At 49.2% G+C, this 26,189-nt stretch overlaps 1 protein-coding gene and 1 long non-coding RNA gene across 2 annotated transcripts in view; one reads left to right on the plus strand and one right to left on the minus strand.

The window, feature by feature from the left end:
• POLN (DNA polymerase nu) overlaps nucleotides 1-26,189 on the plus strand; it is a 2,689,548-nt gene that overhangs the window by 2,267,364 nt on the left and 395,995 nt on the right. Inside the window, exon 28 of the mRNA XM_078678603.1 lies at nucleotides 7,151-7,218. Within this exon, the coding sequence (XP_078534729.1) occupies nucleotides 7,151-7,218 (68 nt within the window). The remainder of the gene's footprint in view (nucleotides 1-7,150; nucleotides 7,219-26,189) is intronic.
• The window catches only part of LOC144821486 (uncharacterized), a 179,746-nt gene continuing 155,241 nt past the window's right edge, over nucleotides 1,685-26,189 (minus strand). The window contains exon 3 of the long non-coding RNA XR_013608367.1: nucleotides 1,685-1,818. This is a non-coding gene — a long non-coding RNA (uncharacterized LOC144821486). The remainder of the gene's footprint in view (nucleotides 1,819-26,189) is intronic.

Raw genomic sequence — 26,189 nt, forward strand, 5'->3', positions numbered from 1 at the left:
GCTTGTAATTGAGCTACTATACTAGCCAGTATTGCAGTTTGTAATCAGGCTGCAGTTAAGTCCTTCTGCATGTTTCCCAGCATCTTACATAAATCCTCTAATGTGGTCATCTTGGCGATACTGCGCGGGAGGAACAAAAACCATGGACGGATTATTCTGTCCCAATTTGTCTGGTTCCTCAGGAGCAGTGCCCTCAAGAAGCCCACATTCCGGCAGCTCTGACTCTGAGTAAAAGAAACCAGAGGATCAAAGTGGCCAGATGAGGGGAAGGGAAATAGGGAGGGTTCTGCGGGAGGAACATCTGGAACAGGGATAAATAAACAGGGTAAGGGTTGGCTCCTTAGCTACATTCACAATTCACATAAATGACATATAGTATAAACAGTCTTTACCTGTAAAAAATATACAAGGGCTTCAAAAAATGAACTAAAAAGGCTGATGTCAACAATATCCAATAATGTTCTTGAAAATTTTTCCGAAGGTTTGAAATGTCAGAAGAGCAAAGGGTGCACAGCCTACAGTATACACATCGGTAATAGGCGCGCTGTAAAATGGTGGTGCAACTGGGTGAGTGGAAAAACCCTTAAAACCACTCAAATTAGTAGAAAGAACTACCAATAATGTATAGACAGGAGTACCCTATGCACACACAGAATATTCAAAAGGACTTTAGTTACAAACAGTAATGTAATGTGAACAGTTGAAGCAAAATGACAGTAGAAAATAAGAATTCCGATGAGAAAGTAGTCCACTGGAATCCTTTAATACGTTAAACAGCCAGCCGACACGTGTTTCTTCGCCTTTGCGAATCCTCAGGGCTAAACTTTGGCTGTGTCAAACCAGGGGGTCGCTCTGCTGGTGATATTTCCGACCCAGCAGGGCCCTTGACCTGGGTTGTAAGTCTCGGGGATGTGGTGTTTACACCAAGAAAAGGGAGTAGATGATCAAATAGACATCCCATGGTAGTGTATAGAAAGATCGGGTCTAAGAACCGTAAAAATCGTGCGGTTCTATATGCCGGTGTGAGGATATATTAAGCCCGGGAGTCGTGTCCTATTTCTGTAGAAATCCCGATGTTCCCTTTGGTGTCTGATTCACGGGTGTAGTGAAGCAGAATCCTCCCGGGTCGCCGTGTTCCTGTATGGACTGATTCTTTTGTGAATCTTCTTGAATATATGGTTCAATAGAATAACTTATTCTCCTGGATAATATTTGACACCTGTGACAAATTCTGGAAAGTTCAAATCAATATGCCGTAGAGTGCTTTTATCTCTCAAGTGTGTTCACAGTTCTATAGGAAGAATCTTCTAGCTGATTAATATTTATGCTTCTCATGGATAATGAGCCCTTCATTGATGAAGTATTAAACAATCATCCTTTGCACACTTTGTTCAATTATGCACCTTTTTGCTGCTTAATTACCATCTTTAGTAAAACATTGTTTTTTAATGTGCTGTTTATGGATTTATCAGTCATATATTGTTCACAAATGTCTATGCGCATATCGCTTTGTTTTTTCTTTCCGTAACACACGTTTTATCCTTACGTGTGTGTCACCATGACAATTTGTATCCAAAAACTACAAAAACAAATGCACTGCATTCTGGCCAAGACCCTATGCTCAACTAGTAGGGCCCGCTGTCTCCTACCTGAGACAAAGAAACTCTTCGTGATGACATTCAAATTAGAATCCAGCCCACAGGAACAAAGGTCCTCACCCGCTCATCGTCACCAAGGAATAATCCGAAGGGAGCGAATGGGTGCTGTCGCTTTTATAGTGGCTGTAAGATGTACAGCAGCCGCGATGAAACGAAAGACCTAAAACTCAGAAAGAAATAAAGAGGCTGATACGGGTACACGTGGTTACTTAATTTAGTACCATATGGGATTTCTCTATTTAGCAGCGTCATAACTATTCACATTTGTACAGGGCCTTCTCTATTTCGCAGCGTCAATATTGATTACATATGGCGGTATGCGATGTAGCATTGTAGCATTGCTGTGATACATTTGGTAAAAGACACGCAATTGATGGACGGAATGCAGAACAAATCAAAACCTTCACCTCCAGTCAAGGGATCTAGGTTAAATCCATCATTCTTTTGCTCACCATACCACCCCAGTTTAGACCTGGCCATATGCAAATCAGTCTTGACCCTGTGCCTCATGGGAACAGTCCAGCCTGAACTGCCAAGCCAGGTCCTCCCTGGACCAGAAACAAGCATCCTATGACCAGAGTCAGAGTTTCACCCCTCTTCAGCCAGGATAGCTTGATTCCAGTGGCACAGTGAGCCCAGGACCCACGTCTGGGCATACCTGGCGCACTTAGGTCGAGAAAGCAAAAGACACACAATTGATGGATGGAATGCAGAACAAATCAAAACATTCACCCCCAGTCAAGAGATCTGGGTTAAATACATCATTTGTTTGTTCACCATGCCATCCCAGTTTAGACCTGGCCATATGCAAATCAGTCTTGACCCTGTGCTGCATGGGAACAATCCAGCCCGAACTGTTCTGCATTCTGTCCATCAATTGTTCTTTTTACATTTGTCACCCCGAGTGGGACGGATATGACCAGACATGGGTCGCGTGCTCTCCATGCACTGGAGTCAAGCTATCCTGGCTGATGAAGGCTGAAAGCCTAAAACCGGTTCTAGGATGCTTGTTTCCAGTCCAGGGAGGACCTGGATTGGCAGTTCGGGCTGGAATGTTCCCATTGGGGCGCAGGGTCAAGACTGATTTGCATATGGCTGGGTCCAAACTGGAATGGCATGGTGAGCAAAAAAATGATGAATTTAGGCCCAGATATCTGTACTGGGGTGAATGTATGACATTGTTCTGCATTCTGTCCATCAATTGTTCTTTTTGCATTCGTCACCACGAGTGGGACGGGTATGCCCAGACATGGGTCCCGTGCTCTCCATGCCACTGGAGTCAAGCTATCCTGGCTGATGAGGGCTGAAAGCCCGAAACCGGTCCTAGGATGCTTGTTTTCAGTCCAGGGAGAACCTGGCCTGGCAGTTCGGGCTGGAATGTTCCCATTGGGGCGCAGGGTCAAGACTGATTTGCATATGGCTGGGTCCAAACTGGAATGGCATGGTGAGCAAAAAAACGATGAATTTAGGCCCAGATCTCTGTACAGGGGTGAATGTATGACATAGTTCTGCATTCTGTCCATCAGTTGTTCTTTGCATTTGTCACCCTGAGTGGGACGGGTATGCCCAGACGTGGGTCCCGTGCTCTCCATGCCACTGGAGTCAAGCTATCCTGGCTGATGAGGTCTGAAAGCCCGAAACCGTTCCTAGGATACTTGTTTCCTGTCCAGGGAGGACCTGGCCTGGCAGTTCGGGCTGGACTGTTCCCATTGGGGTGCAGGGTCAAGAGTGATTTGCATATGGCTGGATCCAAACTGGAATGCCGAGCAAAAAAACAATGGATTTAGGCCCAGATCTCTGTACTGGGGTGAATGTATGACATTGTTCTGCTTTCTGTCCATCAATTGTTCTTTGTGATACATATGGTGGTATGCTATATAGCACTGTGATGCACGTTCAGCAGTCATGACAGTCTGGGCAAGGGTTAGTGTTCATGACACTTTGTCTGTAGTCCCTCCTCTGGGGATGGTATTGCTTGGGTATCTGTTCAAAGGTAAGGAATGTACAGCTAAAGATGTCTCCATCAAATGGACAAGATATTTATCCTTGTTAACATCTTATCTGGTAGAGACATAATCTAGCCACAGACTCCTTATTGACCTCCCCACACTGTGGACAGGTTTCTATGGTCAGGGCTGATCCTTTTCAGGGCCCTAGTTGTTCAGAAACACACCAGTGTCAGTGCCCTTTATGGCTCTGCCTCCTGGCATGGAAAGTAGTGAAAAGTACTGACATAATTGCGTGGTGCCTATATATATGACGGGGACATCAGTATGATGTGGATGATGAAGACAAAAACACACAGAGCTGACTAATGCCACCTACTGGCGCACAAGGGAATAAATGAATGGAATCTTCAATCGTTAGTCTGTCTTACTTTTATGGATCCGTCTAAGTGACGGACTACTAACAATTCAATTGGTGGTGATCTGGACATCCTATATACTAAAACCAAGTACACTGTGCAGAGAGTTCAGTGGGTTCCCAATTGTTTTACAAAAGCTAAAGGAAATACTACTAATGCTTTCTTTTGTGGTAGTGTGGGTGAGCATGACTTGTCTTGGACACTCTAGTTTTCACCCAGAGATCAGCCTTCTTCCCCAACTCTTGGAGAGAAACTGACCACAGTTGATGCAACTTTTCAGAATCACAGTTACTCAACTGATGTTGTTTCATAATCAAATTATACACCCCATCATAGTCGTGCACTTGGCTTCCTAGTAACCAATCACCTAGTGTCTTTTGCTGAAAAGTCCACAAAATCAACCCAGGACTGACTTGAGATATTTTGAGTCCCCTTGAACTTAATCCTATATTCTTTAGTAGTGAGTCGAAAGCCCTCAATCAGGTTACCCTTCGTGTGAGTGTAGGACTCCACCTCTGCCTTGTTTAGTGTCAGAAGTCTATCCCTACACTTACCAGAGAACAGTTCCAAAAGGAGAGAACCCCAATGCTTCTGGCTTCCTCATGCAACAAGCTCTCTTGAAAGCTGCAAATAATTTTGTAATGTCATCACCAGCTGTATATTTTGGAACAATCCCATTTGGGGATTTTAGGATCAAAGTCCCTAAGTATTATGTTACTGCCACCATTCATGGATATTAAACCCATGCCTGCCCTTGCCCTTTCAATGGCTAGTATCTTGTCCTCCAGGGCTATTCTGTGGGTCAGTCTTTCCAGAAGGACCTCCTTCTCTGGGAGATCTTCAGTGTACCTTGAGCAACCCAAACCATCCTCGTTAGAGGCAGGCGCTCTTGGCACATTGGGTCCTTCGAATAGGAGCATTTATGGGTCTTCCTCATCACTCGTTACACTCTGGTTCTCAGGGTTGGCTGCAACAGATTCTGAAACGTTGCAGTGGTAGGGTGTGAGTCCGTTTTTACTTTGTACCCTTTACGGAGGGTCCTTAACTGAGCATATTTCAGCTGCAGGTAAGGAGTAAGGTCGAAGCCCTTAGCTGCATTGCCTATTCTATTCATTATCAAACTAAAGTTGGGACCTTTTTAGAGCTTGAAAAAATCCTAACTCAAGTTTTTCATACCTAACTAAGTACGTTTTTAAATTCTAAACAGTTTTAAGCTTCAGGGACTTAACCTAGGCCCTAACAGTTAATGAGAAAGATTTTGAAAAAAATGACTGAAGGAGAAAAAATGTAATTTTAACCAAAGGCAATTTTTATATTTACTCATGTACTCACTTATTGACCAAGTGGTATCAGCAAACTCAAAGTCATAGACCCCACCGCTGATCCACCAATATAGGAAGCTGGATCTCCACATAGTGTACTAAAATGAAGTACACTATGCAGAGAGTCCTGTGGGTCTCTCCAATTGGTTTACAGAGGCTCAAGTAGATAATACTAATGCTCTCTTATGTGGTAGTGTGGTCTAGCAGTTAGGCTTATCAGAGGGAAGTGCTAAGTATGTGTTGTACTCGCAGATGCAAAATATGAGACACCCACTCAAAGAATAAACCCGAGACCACATTATAAAAAATACCACTTCTTTTTATATATGTTTAAAAACCCAGAACTTCGTTCAAAGGTAAATACTGTTTTCTATAGCAATATTCACAGGTAAGTAAAGTGTTCTAACCTGTGCATTTTTATGCACAATGCACTCCTAGGGAAGGAAAAGTCAAAGAGGCATAAAGGTATGTACAGTCACTTTCAGGGTTCAGTGTTGTAGTGGGCCAAGGTCCAAAATACTACCAGCAGTTCTACCGGAAGTGGGGTGATGGTAAGGGTGGTAGCTGGTGCACTACAATGAAGGGGGGCCAACCCAAAACAGATTTCACATGAAGGCGTGTCTAAAAAATGTCCAGAGGCTCCCAAATGGGGCCTTAGGTCGCAAGAGGTCTTGGAGCACGGGGGCACAGCCGGTTCATCGAGACCTGGGTCAGGTGCAGAGTGGTTAGGTCAGCTGGGCTGGGTGTGCAAAGATGCACCTCGTGGTCAGGGACAAATAGCTGGCAGGGGAAAAATCAAGACAGCTGAGCCACTCACTATGATATTCCTCGATGACTGCTTGGTCCTGGTGCTGTGAGAATCCGTAGATGAATGAGAAGTGATTGCTAAGGGTTATGATATCATTCACCTACAACGTACTGGCCCAATAAGGGGAAGAACCAATATGAGGATTGCAGCCTCTTAGGGAGTGATGAATGTTGTTCCCTTAATGGAAATTTGTGAGGTGGCGGTCACTTGGGTGAATCCATGAATTTTGGTTTGGGAGTGTTGAAATCTGCTATGAAGGAATAGCAAACTTCTGTGTAATTCAATGAAGCTTTAAAAGCAAGTTACAATTGAAATGGCATCTTTGCTTTTTCCAGCAATGAGAAATAGTTTCTGCTTGTGTCGTTTCTCAAAGAGTAAGGACTTAGACAGCAAAGATGAGCTCTGGGATAATGAAATACATTACTTATCGATAATATTTTTTATCCAGAGACATAATCTTCCCTGTTCCAGTCCAGATTCCTCCCTTCCATCATTGCTCCTCATTTCTCAATGCGACTACGTATGAGGCACTGTCAGGAAGGCAGGGGGAACGTTATTGGTGGGAAGGTGATGTGTTCAAGAATAAACATTGTGTATCGAGGAGGCACGGCTCTTCATAGAGTAAGGACTGGGACGAGGGCTCCGGATAACGAAAATGATCAGTAAGTAATATATTTCATTGCTTTGACCTTGAACCTTGTCCGAAAGGTGCTTTTTTTCATCACACTGTGGATACTGTAGAGATGAATTTGCTCAGATTGGCAGATTTTCTCCAATTTGTAAGTTTGTTTTTAATTGAATAAAAACGTGGCTTATTCATGTGTGCAAGTGTCATATTTATTAGGATTCGTATGCTTGCAACATCGAAGCATCTTGTGAGAGAAGAGAAACACGTTGTCCAAAGTATTGAAATGTGTAAGAATGTTAGATTAAAACTCTTTCTAAAAATGTAAGCACACAACATTATTGTTGTTCTAACGTGATTGATATGCTTTAGGTTGATTGCACAGATTCATGATGAATTATTGTTTGAAGTGGATGACTGCCAAATCCCAGAATTTTCAGGTCAGTCTCATTAAACGGTGCTTACATTCAGCATATTATATGAATCCAATACGAATAATTATGAGTCCTTTTGGAAATGCAGAAACAGTAGCAATTTCTAACGTTTCCTTCTTAGTTATTGTATTTTGTTTATATGTGATATTTCTAAATCACAAACGTAGACAAACAGTGGCAAAGAGTCCAAGACAAGCTTAAAGTCAACGAGTAATAGAAAAGAAAGCTGAGTTGCGGATGGAGAATACATTGTAATGTAGTGTTCTTTAACCGCATGCGTGCGGCCGCTATTTTTGCGCTGCACGGCTTTTTTCAAAAAGCCGCGTTACATGACGAGCTGAGCTCGTCATGAGCGTGCGAGCGGCACAACTCATGACGAGCTCAGCTCGTGATGAGCGCAGAATGGGTTAAAGAAGTGAGTCTTCATCACTTCCCTAAATAGCAGCAGCACCGGGTCTGATTGATACAATGATGTTGTTCCAGACACTAGGGGCCCGATGTAGGTCGGTCGGTAACGGCCGAAAATCGGTATTTTCGGCCGTTACCGACCGGTATATCAGAAATGGTATGTAGGGCCCTTAATTTTACAGAATCGGTAAATATACCGATTGGTAAATTTACCGAATCTGTAAAATACCGAATCGGTATTTTTACCGATTCGGTAAATTTGAGATGTAGGTGGGACTCTTCTGAGTCCCACAAGCCTTACAAAATCGGTATTTTACCATCAAATCCAATTTGATGGTAAAATACCGATTCCGGTGTGCATGCACATGTGTGCATGCACACCTCTGCCATATGACAGGCAGACCTGCCCTTGGGGCATGTATGCCTGCCACATGGCACCCGAGCCTGTTTTGGGGGGGCCAGAGGGTGTCAAAGTGACACCCCCTGCACCCTTGTGAAATTCGGTATTTACCGATTTGGTAAATACCGAATCGGTAATGCCCATTCATTCCTATGGGCTTCAAAGCCCATAGGAATGAATGGGCATTACCGATCGGTATTTACCGAATCGGTAAATACCGATTTTTATCCGAATCGGTATTCCAGCACATCTGGAATACCTACATACCCACCCCTCTGATTTACCGCTTCATAATTACCGAATCGGTAAAATTCGGTAATTATGAATCGGTAAATCAATCCTACCTACATCTGGCCCTAGGTGCATAGATGGAAAAGGCTTGTTGTCCTGGCTGTACATATGCCTGTGTGCCGTGCCTGCAACCCACTGCCTATGGTATAGGTAAGACACCCCTCTAGCTGGGTGCACTATACCACTGGTGAGGGTACAGTTGCATGAGCACTGTACCATTATAGTGTCTTAGTCCATTTTTAAACATTAGGGGCCCGATGTAGGTCGGTCGGTCGGTAACGGCCGAAAATCTGTATTTTCGTCCGTTACCGACCGGTATTTCAGAAATGGTATGTAGGGCCCTTAATTTTACAGAATCGGTAAATTAGAGGTGTTCACACTTTCACCAGGTCAAGAAGAGCCATCTGTGGCAGGGGAGCTTCAAAGGCCTTGCCACCTCTGTAACCTGACCCCCAGTCTCTCCTGCTATCAGGAGCAGGCCCCCTTCCTGTCTCCCCTCCTTATCAGCTGGAAGACAGGCGGGAAACATTAGAGCAGCCCAGAGGTGGGCCCACTTCTGGCAACCCCATCCTCAGGTGGGGGGAGGGAGGTGAAGCCCACTGTTCAGTGCCCACCATCTTGCAGATGGCAGGCACTCTCCAATCAGGATTAGAGATTGTGCCCACTCTCCCAAGTAGGGTGAGCACACCAAGGGTGCAGTCTCCCTAAGGCCAGTAGCCCATTGGCTACTACCTCGAGACCCCTAAAACACCTCCTAAATACAGTATTTAGGGGGCAGCCCTGAACCCAGAAGGCACATTCCTGCAACCTACGAAGAAGAAGGGCGGAAGAAGACTCATAGCAGAGGAGACTACAGAGAGCCTTCTCAGGACGAATAAACTCGACGCCCTGAACCACCACTGCACCCGTCACCTATGGGCCGAGTCCAAGTGGTCCACGAGTCCCAGCGAGGTCCCACAGTGCCCCAGAGTCAGAGTCCACCATGGGTTGACTCCTCCAGGACTCCCTAACATCACCTACAGCCTCTGCACGGAGACCCTCCCAACCGCAAGTGGCCCATTAACACCTTCAATGCTAAGGCAATTCCCGCTGGGTGCTGACTCTTCTGGATTCCCATTGTTCATGACAAGGTCAGCTCGTCATAAGCACAGCTCCAGTAAACTGTATGACGAGCTGGCCTTGTCATTAGCATGGAAGTGGTTGGTGAAATCCGACCTCAAAAGGTACCCCTGCTTCCAGCCGCTCTGCACCCTGGAGAAAAGGACTGAGATGCACCTACGTCCATGAGACCTCCAACTTACCTGTCCAGCTGTTGGTTCCTCCCAGAAGACTTCCTGGACCGAGCCTTCAGCCAAATTCCAAAACCAGCAACTCCCATTGAAAACAACAGGGTACCTGAAGCCAAACCAGCACTCTGCACCCGGCCTCCCCTGTGCCGCTGTGGGTGAACCTTGTGTACTAAATTGGACCCCCCTTTGCCCTGAGCTTAACCCTAGGAGGGTGCTGAGACAGAATATTGGGATGGAAATGTCGACTTATACAAATATCGAGTTGGAAATATCATGATTCCGAAATATCGACAGCAAGAATATCGTGGTCAAGAATATAGAATTTAAGGAAAGAAATGTTGTTTGTTAAAATATAGAAGTCATTAATATTGTTTTCAAAAATATAGATGTTTAAAATATCGATTTTTTTAAATTAGTGTTATATATTTTAGTTTATATTTCAAATGTATGTGATCTATGTTTTTTGGTATAAGTATTGTTTATGTTTTTTTAATATATGTGTTAAATTTTTAGTAGTTATGTAATTTTATTTCATTAAATTTTGCATTTTTTAGTTCCGTAGTGGGTTGTGGGTTTATAGGGGAATAGGGTGGGAAGTAATTTAATTATAATCAATTAATGATTATGCAACGCGAGGAGTGAGCTGTGGGTTCAACCCCGAAACAGCACATACCTCTCTTCTCAGTGACAGCTAACCTGGGGCGAAGAGGGGGGACACCTGAATTAAGACCCTCAGGGAATGCCCACTCCAGAATGGTGAAGCGGAACAGGCCGTATCTGGCCCTGATTGAGCGGGGAGGTGGCAACTGCAATTTTAAGGTCTCCTGAACCACAGAAGTGAAGCGGCGAAAGCACACGCTAGGCACAGGGGAAGTGACAGCGCCCCACCAGAGCGCAGCTGCAGGAGAGCCTGGAGAGACATGGAGGGGCCAGAAGCCTGTCGAAGTCAGTGACCCTTTTGACAACAAGAGGCAGCTAAGGACACCTGGGCCTGGGGAAACTGGAGGATAACTCAAGAGGAGCCAGGTCAGCGGGACCTGACTTGTGGTGGGATTCACAAATAGCGAGGCCCTCTAGGGTTACCTGATCGATTGCACTTGGGAGCTAACATATTACACAGCCAGGGAGAGATCTGGGTGTTCCATGGATTATACTGGTTTCGGCCACCAAAATGACGTCCACCCAACCTAAGAAAGAGACCAACATTAAGGACCTCCTGCAGAAACCTGGGGACAAGCGGTTGGATGGACAAGCCAGGGAGTTGCCATCATCCCAGTCCCAGGACGGTGACCTGGGTCACACGGAACAGGGAAAAGAGGAGCCGATCATGCGGCTCTTCATGGAACAACTGTTCAACTCGCTATGGGACCACTTTGCGGCATAGCGCCAGGAGGTTTCCACGGATCTGAAACAAGTCAGAACAGATATCACTGAACTGGGAGACCGTATGGATACCTTGGAAAGGGAAGGTAAAAGTAGAGAGGAAGAACTTCACTCGCATGCACAGGAGTTGAAAGACCTGCGAGGCCGTAACAAAGATCTATGCCTTAAAGACTTGGAAAATAGATCCCGGCGCTCGAACAAACACATCAAGGGAATCTCTGATCGCGCAGATGCAGGGAAATTGGAGGAATTTGTGATCTGTCTTTTTCGATATGCAGCCCCTGAGTTGGGAGATCAAGAGATTGTTTTGGATTGCATGCACAGGGCGGGTCGTCCGGCAAAAAACCCAGGCCAGCCCCAGGACATTCTCACGTACCTCCACTCCTATCACAAAAAGACATTATTATGGTGGCCACCTGGGACAAGGCGACCGTCCAATTTGAGGGCCTGCAGATCGGCATTTACCAGGATCTCTCCCAGTTAACTCTCCAGCGCTGCAGGGCCCTGCGCTCTGTCACCACTTTCCTGCGCTATCATGATATAGGCTACAGGTGGGGACACCCTTTCGAATTGCTTTTCGTGTGGGGCACAGAAATGCACGCAGTGAGGTCCCTTCAAGAGGCACAGAATGCACTGGGATTGACTTTGTGGCAGGCGAGTCAGAGGACTAACAACAAAATGAGGACGGAACCGAGCAAGCATTGAAAAGGAAAGGAAGATGCTGGTTTGGGAGGTCGCACACACAAGGCCCTCAGAAAAAGAAAGCCAGAAGGAAAGACCAGCTCCTCTTATCAAACAGCTGCAAGCCGGAGACGGCGGAGGAGATCAAGCAGCAGAATGAAGTAGACTCTGGGATTTCTGTCAGCTCTCATACGTACGCCGGTTGTGGGTGGACCCGGGATGAAGGAGCAGAATGGCCATCACAGGCGAGGCCCGCCCTCCTCCCATTGTAAAACTGCATGGCGCTGCACTGCTGTTGGCCAGATGGACTCACGTGCCAAGGCGCTTTCGATGCCCTTGGCGAGGCAGTTCTTTTGTTGATATCACGTTCTAAATTTCTCCTTTATAGTCGTTTCCTTCTTTTCCCCTCTCTTTGGCGCAACTCTTCTCCAGCCAGGAATTGAGAATGGATGGGTATCTCATACTGAGGTCTGCTGCAAGGGTACGGGGAGAATAAGTCTGATGCTACACGGGGATCGCCGGCTACATAGTATTTAGGTCCATCCTACAAGTCCCATGAGTTATGAGAACAGGGGAGACAGGGGGAGGGAAGGCTATCTTACCTTGGAGGGGCTACTACATCTAGGGATGGGGCTTACTACTCCTCACGCATCACGAGGGGATGGGAGAATATAATTTTGTCTCATAGCTGGGAACCACCCAACTGGAAAGAATCAGGCTACCCACTCCACCAGGAGGCCACTAAGCGGAAGGAACCAAGGAATGTTGTGAGGGAGGCGACACCTGACCTGCAGTGCAAACGCCTACAAAACCTCCATGGTGCCCCTTAACACTTTAATAGTAAGTCTCAATGTACAGGACCGTAACTCCCTGACAGAATGGAGTGCACTCCTGTAATGCCTCAAAGAAATTAAATGTGATGTCTGTATTCTGCAGGAATCCCACCTGAGGCACGCAGATTGGCTGGGGCAGCAGTTTTTCTCATCCATGCCAGGGAAGAAGGCTGGGGTAGCAGTGCTATTTGCAACATACTTCCCCGGTAAGTTGCTAGGGGTGAAAACAGACATACCGGGACGAGTCCTGGCACTTCGGGTGGGTATGGGAGGCCACACCTATACACTGACATCACTCTATGGGCCGAAGGACAGGAGGGGTTCCTTAGGAACACAATTGGCTCGATTGTGGAAGTCTCGGGTGAGAATATCATTATAGGGGAAGACTATAACATAGTACAAGACCCTGCTCTTGACAGAACCACCCAATGGGTGGGCCACCTGGGTGTGCTATCGGCATCCATGCAGCATTGGTGGCATCCTGGCAGCAATGTAACCCTATGGCCCATGCGTACACCTTCTTCTCGGCGGGGCGTCCGTCTTACACCTGGCTGGATTTCTTTTTTAACCACACCACGAGTTACCAGGGTTGGACACCACTTTCAGACCATGCACCCATTAGCCTTCCATGGCGTCCTGAGGGGCACTATCAAAGACATAGGGTATGGAGACACCTACAAATTGCTTACGTATGAGGCCAACATTAAAGAGGTTCAAGAGGCCATACAAATCCTTTTTAGATAACAATGATGATGGTCACACGCACATACACTTACTATGGTTCACACTGAAAGCGGTCATCCGGGGACGGTTTCTCGCAATAGCGGCCAGAAAATAGGGACAGGAGGGAAAAAAGGCCCCGACTAGAGGGGCATGTTAAAGAACTGGAGATAGAGCATTGTAATACGGGAGCAGTTCGGGTGCGCCGCCAGCTTACCACTGCTCGCAAGCAGCTGAAGGCTCTGGACCTCGGTAGGGCTGAATACTATCTCCTCCACTCCAGGCAACCCTTCTGTGAAGGAGGGAATAAGGCTGAGAAACTGCTGGCGTGCCAGATATCATCCCAAGCACCTCAACGCATATACCTGAGATAGAGACTACACAAGGACACACAGTACAAGGGGATGACCTAATAGGCATTGAATTTGAAAACTTTTACACAACACTTTACACGGCGGACCCTTCTGATGAAGCAGCGGTGGCAGCATATGTTGCCCAAGCGCGGATCACTTCTCTTCCGACCTTAGATGCAGACAAACTAGATGCAGGTATCTCACCAGACGAGGTGCTGCGGGCGATTCAGGGCCTGGCGTCAGGCAAGGCCCCGGGGGAAGACCGGTTTTCCTCAGACTTTTATAAGATCCTGGCCCGAGCTACCTTACGATACTTACGCGACTCTTTAATTCCTTCAGTACGGAAGAAGCGATACCCACTTCTATGCGCATGGCTACAGTGGAGGTCTTGCCTAGGACTCGGAAAGGACCCAAAGAAATGCACATCATACCGCCCCATCTCACTGCGGAATGTGGATCTCAAAGTTTTCACCAGTATATTGGCAGCTCGTTTGCAACCACACAAGCAGGGACTGGTGGACCCTGATTAGTCGGGATTTATACCTGAGAGAGGCTGTAGCAACAGCTCCAGACGATTATGCCACCTTAGTGACAAGACCCAATGCTCTTAGAAGCCGACCTTGCTTCTATCAGTAGATGCCGAGAAAGCCTTTGATCGGGTCCAGTGGCCCTATCTGCGCCTGGTCTTGGAGATATTCGGCCTTGGATCACGGTTCCTTTGGTGGGTAAACAGCACATATAAGGCTCCTAAGGGCAAGAATTCATGTAAATGGGATTAGGTCTCGACCCTTTAAAATCGGGAGAGGCACCTGCCAGGGGTGTCCTCTATCGCCTATCTTATTTGCTCTATATATGGAGCCTTTTGCGGAGCGCATCCGTCAGCACGCAGCAATCACTGGAATTTATATAGCTGATAGGGAACACACGATCTCCCTCTTTGCAGATGATGTGGTGCTTTTCTGAAAGAGACACGTTAGTGATAGATTCCTTACCTTAAAAAATCCCCAGGCGTCAGACTGGATCCGGAAATTTTTGCGTAGCAGTACCATTGCGCATCGGTAGGCGTCATCTGTGGCTCCGCGTCCGTCGTCGGCGTCGTGGGTGCCATGATGACGTTGTCGGAGTACTTAGACGTCGCCTCCGCGTGCTGACGTCAGTTCTTCTTTTTTCACACCAGCAGCGCAGATCCGGAAAAAGTGGTACCTTGGTCTTTTTTGACTAAATTTTTTTGATCTCTTTTGATCGTTCTTTTTCGAGTCTCCGACTCCGAACGGTGCCGGTAGGGATGCCAGGTTTCAAGCACTTTGAGGATTGCGACCGGCTGATGTCGGTCACGGACCCTCACCGTCGGTGTCTCCACTGTCTCGGCATCCACCACGGCGATAAGACCTGTTCCGACTGCCGGGCCCTGACTTCGAAACCTAGGCGGGAGCGGTCCCGCAAGCGACTCGAACTCCGGTAGTGGGCCCCGCTCCAAGAGAGGTCCCGGTCCGAACGGAGGTCGAGGGACCGGTCGCGGGAGCTGAGCCGCCATAGCTCCGGGAGTCGACATCACTCCTCTGGGTCGAAGTCGTCAGGTAAGCACAAGAAGTCGAAGAGACGTCATCGCTCTTCCGACTCCCCCCGACGCTCACGCGACGCGGCCGGGGGTTCAGGTGACACCGCCCACGCGGCTCCGTCATAGTCGCAGGCGCCGCGTCTGGCCCCATACCCTCCGGTCCCTGGGCCGCGCGCGACGCAGGAGGAGATCGAGCGGTTCCTCATGGCCATGAGGTCCCTCACTCCCCCGGCGGGCTCCGCGGCGCCTTCGGGCCCAGCGGACCCATCTAGGGGCCCTAGCGGGTCGGGGGCTCCGGCCCCGACGCCACCGAGTGCTTCGGCCTTGGCGCCGCCGGCGTCTTCGGGCCCGGCGCCGCAGGGCCCCACTGGATCCGGTTCCGGATCTGGGTCATCGCCGGTGGACCTCACGACCTCCCTGGCGCCGGTTCCTCAGGTGTCACCCCCGGCGCCGCCCGAAGCCCCCGAGGCCTCCCTTGAACCGGCTCCGCGCGGCACCGGTGTGGCGCCGCTGGGCGCCGCTTCAGACGCCGTTCGGAGAGTTTATCTTTCATGAGCCGGCCCCCTCATGTGACACCCCTGGGTACCAGGAGATGGGTGATGAGGGGGATTGGGTGGGGTCTGAGGACTCTTTGACACGAGAGTGTCAGTCCCAGGAGGACTGGACAGAGGAACTTGGGGATGCCAGTGGTCTGGACACATCACCAGACACTGGCTTTGTCTCCCCTCCTACCGTGGCTACGGAGGAGGGAGCTGCCTATAGTGTGGTGCTGACGCAGGCGGCCAAGGCCTTGCGCCTTGAACTCCCCGTCGGGGCCGTGGAGACTAACCTCCTCACTGAGGTCCTTAAACCGCAGTCAAGCTCGGCCGAGCCTCTGCTGCCGTTTAATGAGGCCTTGACCGACGTTCTTTTGGGCACTGTGAGAAGTTGGCCTGATGTGCAGTGCTCACTATTCTAGTGATCACTATATATCAGTCCAAACAACCCTTATTGATGATTGGTTGTAAGTCAACCTTATAGACCAGCTATCCTAGTAGCATGGATACGAGCAGTCTAAGGCTAAGACTCTAGAGGGCGTGTTAAGCCAGCTGTTTTACCATCACATTACCCCTTGAACACCCAGTGAAAGGACACCACACAAGTGTTATGAAAATAAACAGTGTATTTATTAGAATCACAACAACCCTGTACTCTTTATGAGGACAGGGTGCTAAGCACACAACAAAACTCTTATGAAAATACTTAAGTTAGCACGTTATACACAAATGCCCGAGGGGCACGAAAAACCATATACTCTGAAAGTGGAATGCGAATTACTAGCAGGTAAGTAACAGTACTAATAGGCTTTGGAATCGCTAGGACTTGACTAGGGAATCGTTAGATTACTTCTAGGAGACCTAGGGGACTCGGGTGCAGAGTGTGCACTCTCACGCGGGATGCGGGACAAAGTCTATGGAAGCTAGTAAAGGTAAAGTTAGTGTTCACGGGCGAACCCGACCTGGTAGGGAGAAAACGACAGTGGATCCTGACCCTTGGATAGTGAGGCTATGCTGGGACACCGAAGTGCCGAAGTTACCTAGCCCAGGGGCTGCAGCTGCATAGGTCTGAAAAGACGTCGGGAATCTCGTTGCCGGACCAGGAGCCTGGAAGGAAGAAGTTGCTGGCAGGCGACCAGTGAAGGAAAGTTCGATGGATCCAAGCCTGGATCAAGGAAGAAGGAAACCTGAAAGCAGAGGGGACCAAGTTCTTGAATCACTAGCCAGTGATTAAGTGGGCACCAGGATGGCACCGGGCGAAGTCACCGCAGTCAGGTGAGTGGGCGCTGCTGGGCTCTGCAGTCTCTCGGACCAGGAGGCATTGTCGGCGACCAGGATGGAGGTGCGAGCTGTCCCACGAAGGTTCTTGCTGTCGACGTCGCTGGACCCAGGATTGGGCAACAAGTCTTGGCAAATGCAAGGCCCACGCGGTGGACCTAAAATGGCGTCTTGGGCGGACCAGGAGGGTCCAGGGTACTTCTCCGATGGAGGGAAGCAAGGGCCAGTCTGGAGCAACCAGACCAGCAGCAGTGTTGTCGTCGGGCGTCGTTCGGGAGGCCACAAGCCAGCGGGCTAGTAGCCAAACAACGCGGTGAGCAGCAAAAAGCAGAAGGGCCCCACGCCGATCGTGGAGATGCTGGGGGGCTGCTCTTCGGTGCTGGAGCTGCTCAGGGTGGGGGCTTCTCGGACCCCAAAGCACTCACCAGGAAATTACTCGGTGGGCTTGCTGTGCAGAAGTCGTGCAGTCTTGGCGATGGCCGGTCCCTCGAGGTCTCGTCGCACCCACGGTTCTCAGCTGTGCTGTAGAGGTGGGTAGAGGTCAGAGGTGCCAGGGAAGCCGGGTCTCGTCGAGCTGGGCAGTCGGATTCCGGAGGAAGGACGTGCAGCAGACCGCAGTGTTCTTAGATGGTGCCTACGGATGCAGGGTGACTACTCCTTAGTCACAAGGGAGAATCTTGAGGAAGAAATCGTGAAGTCCTTTCGTAGAAAGTGGTATCTTGATTCCAAAGATGATCTGATTTGGAAGGGGGCCAGTCTCTACCTTTATCTTGGAAAAGGGGGCTGGCACGCGACTAAGTCCTGCCCTAGGGGTGGGACCAGGAGGGGGGTGGTTACACCCACTTCCTTGGCGGGCTTTTCCCCAGCACAGGGTCTGGAGTGTCCCTGGAACTGGTTTAAGCCAGCCTATGCACAGTGAGCACCGGGGTGCCACGTGCAGTCACTTTCCTCTGAAGCCCTGCCTACCTACAATACACAAAACCCTGTCTGGGACGGTGCTGGCACCGCCCCTGGCAGGAAACCCTTTGTCCTTATCTCCTGCTCTGGGAGGACTCCCAGCAGCAGGAGGGTAGACTTGTGTCTCGGTGGCAGCATCCATTTTGTGGATGCTAAGGCTCTGTCTGACTTTTAACCGGGTTATAGGTTACATGCATGTCGTGTCCCTCTAGAAGGGTGGAATGCTAACCCCGTCGCCAGAATTGGCGAGGGGTTAGTATTCCAATTCGTATGACACCTTACTCGACATGTTTTGATAAAGCGATACCAGAGTTGGCATTTAACCGCGAGGATTATAATGCACTTAAGAGTATATGGTATGCGATATCATGGAAACGGCTAAGGGATGGGTCCCGAAAGCCGCAGACAGGCTCAGCTCATGCCAGAGCACCATCTCACACGATTCCAAGCACTCTGCCTTCAGGATTGTTAAGGCCTGCCATAGGAGTGACTGATAGGAGATCTGTGTGTCCATTTTAGGGTTAGATATAGGTATACTATATCTAAAGCAAAGGGTGAGTACACCACCTTGCCCCAGCTGTCGTGCAGCCAGTTGTGTCAGTTTTAGTTAGTCAATCCAGGGGTGGCATAATACATGCTTCAGCCCCTGGGAGACTTCTGGGTACACCTCAGCCCTGGGTACAGGGACTTGGAGAGGGCCCAGTGCCAATTCAGTACCTGGGTACAATTTGGATAGAGAGAACAGCTAGGCTGTGGGTCTGATTAGCAGGCCCACAGCCAGGGAAAGTCGTAAACCAGTGCAGCAAAAAGCAAAAAATCTGGGTGATCATAGGATTGCAGACCCTACTCTCCTACATGACCCCCCCCCAAACTTTGGGACAATAAACTAACCTTGACCAGGTGAGTCTTCTTGCTCTAAGTGGAAATACCTGGAGAGCCCATCAGCATTGCTGTGATCAGTACCAGGTCTATGCTCCACTGTAAAATCCATCCCCTGTAGGGAAATGGACCACCTAAGCAGTTTGGGGTTTTCACCCTTCATCTGATTTAGCCACAAGAGGGGCTTATGGTCTGTCTGAATGGTGAAGTGAGTGCCAAACAAGTAGGCCCTCAGCTTCTTCAGGGCCCAGACCACAGCAAAGGCCTCCCTCTCAATAGCTGACCAATTTTTCTCTCTGGGTGTCAACCTTCTACTAATGAAAGCAATAGGCTGATCATTACCATCAAAATTCAGTTGAGACAGAACAGCTCCCACACCCAACTCAGAAGCATCTGTTTGGACAATGAATGGCTTGGAGTAATCTGGACTCTTGAGGATAGGTGCTGTGCACATGGCCTGTTTTAGGTCATTGAATGCTTTCTGACAGCTTGCTGTCCACTGAACTTTCTTTGGCATCTTTTTGCTTGTCAGGTCATTAAGGGGGGTCACTATGGACCCATAATTTCTGACAAACTTCCTATAGTACCCAGTCAGGCCCAAGAAAGCTCGAACCTGAGTCTGGGTGATTGGAGGAGTCCAGTCCTTGATGGCCTGTATCTTACTCTCCAGTGGCTGAACCTGGCCTCCACCTACAAGGTGGACCAGGTATACAACCTGTGTCTGCCCTATCTGGCACTTTGTGGCCTTGATAGTGAGGCCTGCCTTTTGCAGAGCCTCTAACACTTTCCTCAGGTGGACCAGGTGATCCTCCCAGGTGGAGCTAAAGACAGCAATATCGTCCAGATATGCTGCACAGAAGTCATCCAGCCCAGTGAGGACTTGATTCACCAACCTTTGGAAGGTGGCAGGTGCATTTTTCAGTCCAAAGGGTATTACCACAAATTGATAATGCCCTCCAGGGGTAGAAAATGCTGTCTTGGGTTTGGCTTCCTCAGCTAACCTGATTTGCCAATACCCAGCTGTCAAATCAAATGTACTTAAGAAGTTGGCAGAAGCCAATTTATCTATAAGTTCATCTGCTCTTGGTATTGGGTGGGCATCAGTCTTAGTGACTGCATTGAGGCCTCTGTAGTCTACGCAAAACCTCATCTCTCTCTTACCACCCTGGGTGTGAGGCTTTGGCACTAGAACTACTGGGCTAGCCCAAGGGCTATCTGAGGGCTCAATGACTCCCAGTTCCAACATTTTCTGCACTTCAGTTTTGATGCAGTCTCTAACATGATCAGGCTGTCTGTAGATTTTACTCTTGACAGGCAGACTGTCTCCAGTGTCAACATCATGGGTACACCAATCAGTTTGGCTGGGTGTCAGAGAGAACATATGTCTGAAGGATTGCAGAACTTGCCTGCAATCCTGTTGCTGATGTTCAGAGAGGCTGCCACAAAAGACAACACCATCAACTGATCCATCATCAGGATTCTGAGTGAGCAGGTCTGGGAGAGGGTCACTCTCTTCCTCCTGTCCCTCATCTGTGGCCATGAGCAAGCTCATGTCCTTCCTGTCAACATATGCCTTGAGCCTGTTAACATGGAGCACTCTGAGAGGGCTCCTGGGAGTTCCAAGGTCCACCAAGTAGGTAACCTCTCCCTTTTGCTCAATGATGGTGTGGGGCCCAGACCATTTGTCTTTCAGAGCTGCTGGGGCCACTGGCTCCAGCACCCACACCTTCTATCCTGGCTGGTACACAGTCAGAACAGCCTTTTGGTCATGCCAAGCTTTTTGAAGTTCTTGGCTGGCCTCAAGGTTTTTAGATGCCTTTTCCATATACTCAGCCATCCTGGAGCGGAGACCAAGTACATAGTCCACTATGTTGGTTGCAGGCTTTTTGAGAGGTCTCTCCCATCCTTCCTTCACCAAACACAGGGGTCCTCTTACAGGATGCCCATACAGAAGCTCAAAAGGGCTGTAGCCAACCCCCTTCTGTGGGACCTCTCTGTAAGCAAACAAGAGGCAGGGGATCAGGACATCCCATCTTCTCCTAAGAGGTTCAGGTAGTCCATGAATCATCCCTTTGAGGGTCCTGTTGAATCTTTCAACAAGCCCATTGCATTGTGGATGATAGGGTGTGGTGAACTTGTAGTTCACACCACACTCCTTCCACATTGCTGTCAGATATCCTGACATGAAGTTTGTACCTCTGTCAGAAACGACCTCCTTTGGAAAACCCACTCTGGAGAACACTCCAACTAGGGCTCTTGCCACCACAGGAGCTGTGGTGGTCCTCAGGGGAATAGCTTCAGGATACCTGGTGGCATGGTCCACCACCACCAGTATAAACTTGTGCCCTGATGCTGTCTGGGGTTCCATTGGACCAACAATGTCAATCCCTACTCTTTCAAAGGGAACCCCCACCACAGGTAGTGGTATGAGGGGGGCCTTTGTTGTGCCACCTGACTTACCACTGGCTTGGCAAGTGACACAGGAGCGACAAAACTCCTTGGTATTCTCATTCATATGGGGCCAGTGAAAGTGTGAGACAAGCCTGTCCCAAGTCTTTGTCTGACCTAAATGACCTGCAAGGGGAATCTCATGGGCCAAGGTGAGAAGGAAACCTCTCAGAGACAAGGGGATGACCAGCCTCCTGGTTGCACCAGGCTTGGGGTCTCTTGACTCAGAGTACAGGAGTCCATCTTCCCAGTATACCCTGTGGGCACCTGTGGCATTCCCTGCAGCCTCAGCAGCAGCCTGCTGTCTGAGGGGTTCAAGGGAAGGGCAGCTCAACTGTTCCTTCCCCAGGTCTGCTCTGGAGGGTCCCCCTGAGCCCAGAAACTCAACTTGATCAAGTTCAAGCTCTTTAGGCTCAGTTTCCCTCAGCTCTTCCAGATCAGCCTCCTCAGAGACTTGATCCTCAACCTGGGGCAAGGGGGAAGGCAAAGCCTTACCCTTACTGCTCTTCTTCTTGGAAGGTGTCTGGTCCATAATTTCAGGATCCAGCACCTGTTCAGTGGGGCATCTTCTGGCCTGTGACCTAGTCACAGCAAGCACATGTGCTGGCAAGCCTAACATCTCCATGTGAGTCCTCTGCTCCACTTCTGACCATTGTGATGACTCCAAATCATTGCCCAACAAACAATCAACTGGGAGGTCTGAACTGACTACAACTTTCTTTTGTCCCTTCACTCCACCCCAGGAGAAAGCCACAATTGCCACACTATGACTAGTAGTGACATTGCTGGCATTGGTCACCAGGAAATCAGTACCTGGCATGATCTGTCCAGGGTCCACAAAGTTAGGTGTCACCATGGTGACACTGGCACAAGTGTCCCTATAGGCCTGAGCCATTTTGCCATTAATCAAAGGTGTCTGCCTGTATTTGCCCAACGTATTGGGACTTATCTCAGGGGACATATCCACATCCCCTGTACAGACAAGGACAGCCTGAGTGAGTGTGCCAACTAGGTTGTCAGACCCCTCAGTACCCAAGGTTAACCCAACTAATGCCTTGGGAGGTACACTACCACTACTGACTGTACTAGGGGGTGCAGTTGCCTTAGGGGCTGTAGTGGCAGGAGTTTGTCCTCCTCTTTTGGTGCACTCACTAAACCAGTGAGATTTACTTTTGCAGTACTGGCACCACCTTTTTGACTGGCCTTCTTGAGTCTTCTTCTTCTGGGAAGCCTGACCCCCACCCTCTTTGGTTTGTTGGGGACCTGGTGAAGACTTCTGGTCATTTTGCTCATTCTTAACATTACCCTTCTGGTCTGCTTTCTTCTGACCACCCTGGTTCTGGTTCTGCTTGATCCTTGTCCTGACCCATTTGTCTGCCTTCTTTCCCAATTCTTGGGGAGAGGTCAGATCTGAATCAACAAGGTGCTGGTGCAACAACTGGTTCTGACAATTGTTTAAAATGTGTTCTCTCATGATAAGATTATACAATCCTGTGTAATCTGTAACCTTGCTACCCAGCAACCAGCCCTCCAAAGCCTTAGTGGCACAATCCACAAAGTCAGACCAGTCCTGAGACTGAGTTTTCTGGGTGTCTCTGAACAGCAACCTGTACTGCTCAGTGGTTAAACCAAACCCATCAACCAGTGTATTCTTCAGGACCTGGTAATTGTTAGCATCCTCTACTCTTGTAGTGAGGAGCTTATCTCTACCTTTACCATCAAAGGAGAGCCACAGTATAGCTGCCCACTGACTCTGGGGAATGCCCTGCACAGTGCAGGCCCTCTCCAGAGCAGCCATCCATTTCTGGATATCATCCCCTTGCTTAAAGGGGGGCACTATTTTAGTCAGGTGTTTAGTATCTAAACCCTTCTCTCTATCTCTTGGGAGATTGCTGCCACCAGTGGGTGCTAACCCACTCATCTGCTGCTCTCTAGCAAAGGCAAGCTTCTCTTTGGCCAGGGCAAGTTCTTCCCTTTCAATCCTCAGTTCAGCTTGTCTCATCCTAGCTTCATGCTCCCTTCTCTGAGGGGAAGTAAATCTCCTCTGTGGAGGATTCCTTCTCCCCTGAGAAGAGGCATTAGAGTGCAGAGATCTATTGGAGTCCCTAGAAGGAGATCTATCTCTCCTAACTCCAAGGTTAGGCCCACTTCGGGTTAGTACTGGGGGTCCCCCAGATCCTAGCCCAAGTAAGTCTAAGTTGGCCCTGGTTAGCCTTCTGACTACCTCAAGACCTTTGTCTACCTCATCCCCAGAGAGTTCCTCCTGACCCTCCTCCTCCTCAACTGCAGTAGCAGTGTTGGGGAGGTCTGGATCCCCAGAGGTTCCCTCTAAGGCTGGCATGTTCTCATGTAATGAGAAAGCTTTCTGGCATCATATGTCTCTAAGAGACCTATCAGAAAGGGAATGGTGGGGTTAGACCCCTGCTTCAGTTTCCTGGAGACACAGATCTGTCTCATCTCCTGGAAGCTGAGAGCTGCATATCTTGAAGTGACCTGTGGAGGGTCAACACTGACCAGGGGAGTCTCAGTAGAGTCTCCCTGGGTCGACATGCTTTTCTAGTGAGGTGTAAGTGGTGCACTTACCTACACTATATGTTTGCCTACTGATCCCTTGCTAGAGTTGTAGTTTAGGGTGTGCTAGGCCCTAGGAGCTACAACAGCTGGTTCAGTAGAACTCAGAGTATTCTAAGCTAAGTTATATGTACCTTTAGTACTTATGTGATCTTTCACAAGATATTCTTAGGGCATGTGTGGTAAAACAACAGCAAGCTCAAATCCCACCGCTGCCACCAATGTGAGAAGTTGGCCTGATGTGCAGTGCTCACTATTCTAGTGATCACTATATATCAGTCCAAACAACCCTTATTGATGATTGGTTGTAAGTCAACCTTATAGACCAGCTATCCTAGTAGCATGGATACGAGCAGTCTAAGGCTAAGACTCTAGAGGGCGTGTTAAGCCAGCTGTTTTACCATCACATTACCCCTTGAACACCCAGTGAAAGGACACCACACAAGTGTTATGAAAATAAACAGTGTATTTATTAGAATCACAACAACCCTGTACTCTTTATGAGGACAGGGTGCTAAGCACACAACAAAACTCTTATGAAAATACTTAAGTTAGCACGTTATACACAAATGCCCGAGGGGCACGAAAAACCATATACTCTGAAAGTGGAATGCGAATTACTAGCAGGTAAGTAACAGTACTAATAGGCTTTGGAATCGCTAGGACTTGACTAGGGAATCGTTAGATTACTTCTAGGAGACCTAGGGGACTCGGGTGCAGAGTGTGCACTCTCACGCGGGATGCGGGACAAAGTCTATGGAAGCTAGTAAAGGTAAAGTTAGTGTTCACGGGCGAACCCGACCTGGTAGGGAGAAAACGACAGTGGATCCTGACCCTTGGATAGTGAGGCTATGCTGGGACACCGAAGTGCCGAAGTTACCTAGCCCAGGGGCTGCAGCTGCATAGGTCTGAAAAGACGTCGGGAATCTCGTTGCCGGACCAGGAGCCTGGAAGGAAGAAGTTGCTGGCAGGCGACCAGTGAAGGAAAGTTCGATGGATCCAAGCCTGGATCAAGGAAGAAGGAAACCTGAAAGCAGAGGGGACCAAGTTCTTGAATCACTAGCCAGTGATTAAGTGGGCACCAGGATGGCACCGGGCGAAGTCACCGCAGTCAGGTGAGTGGGCGCTGCTGGGCTCTGCAGTCTCTCGGACCAGGAGGCGTTGTCGGCGACCAGGATGGAGGTGCGAGCTGTCCCACGAAGGTTCTTGCTGTCGACGTCGCTGGACCCAGGATTGGGCAACAAGTCTTGGCAAATGCAAGGCCCACGCGGTGGACCTAAAATGGCGTCTTGGGCGGACCAGGAGGGTCCAGGGTACTTCTCCGATGGAGGGAAGCAAGGGCCAGTCTGGAGCAACCAGACCAGCAGCAGTGTTGTCGTCGGGCGTCGTTCGGGAGGCCACAAGCCAGCGGGCTAGTAGCCAAACAACGCGGTGAGCAGCAAAAAGCAGAAGGGCCCCACGCCGATCGTGGAGATGCTGGGGGGCTGCTCTTCGGTGCTGGAGCTGCTCAGGGTGGGGGCTTCTCGGACCCCAAAGCACTCACCAGGAAATTACTCGGTGGGCTTGCTGTGCAGAAGTCGTGCAGTCTTGGCGATGGCCGGTCCCTCGAGGTCTCGTCGCACCCACGGTTCTCAGCTGTGCTGTAGAGGTGGGTAGAGGTCAGAGGTGCCAGGGAAGCCGGGTCTCGTCGAGCTGGGCAGTCGGATTCCGGAGGAAGGACGTGCAGCAGACCGCAGTGTTCTTAGATGGTGCCTGCGGATGCAGGGTGACTACTCCTTAGTCACAAGGGAGAATCTTGAGGAAGAAATCGTGAAGTCCTTTCGTAGAAAGTGGTATCTTGATTCCAAAGATGATCTGATTTGGAAGGGGGCCAGTCTCTACCTTTATCTTGGAAAAGGGGGCTGGCACGCGACTAAGTCCTGCCCTAGGGGTGGGACCAGGAGGGGGGTGGTTACACCCACTTCCTTGGCGGGCTTTTCCCCAGCACAGGGTCTGGAGTGTCCCTGGAACTGGTTTAAGCCAGCCTATGCACAGTGAGCACCGGGGTGCCACGTGCAGTCACCTTCCTCTGACGCCCTGCCTACCTACAATACACAAAACCCTGTCTGGGACGGTGCTGGCACCGCCCCTGGCAGGAAACCCTTTGTCCTTATCTCCTGCTCTGGGAGGACTCCCAGCAGCAGGAGGGCAGACTTGTGTCTCGGTGGCAGCATCCATTTTGTGGATGCTAAGGCTCTGTCTGACTTTTAACCGGGTTATAGGTTACATGCATGTCGTGTCCCTCTAGAAGGGTGGAATGCTAACCCCGTCGCCAGAATTGGCGAGGGGTTAGTATTCCAATTCGTATGACACCTTACTCGACATGTTTTGATAAAGCGATACCAGAGTTGGC

The sequence above is a fragment of the Lissotriton helveticus genome, chromosome 2_2 (genome assembly GCF_964261635.1).
Source record: "Lissotriton helveticus chromosome 2_2, aLisHel1.1, whole genome shotgun sequence".
In the NCBI taxonomy this organism is placed as follows: domain Eukaryota; kingdom Metazoa; phylum Chordata; class Amphibia; order Caudata; family Salamandridae; genus Lissotriton; species Lissotriton helveticus.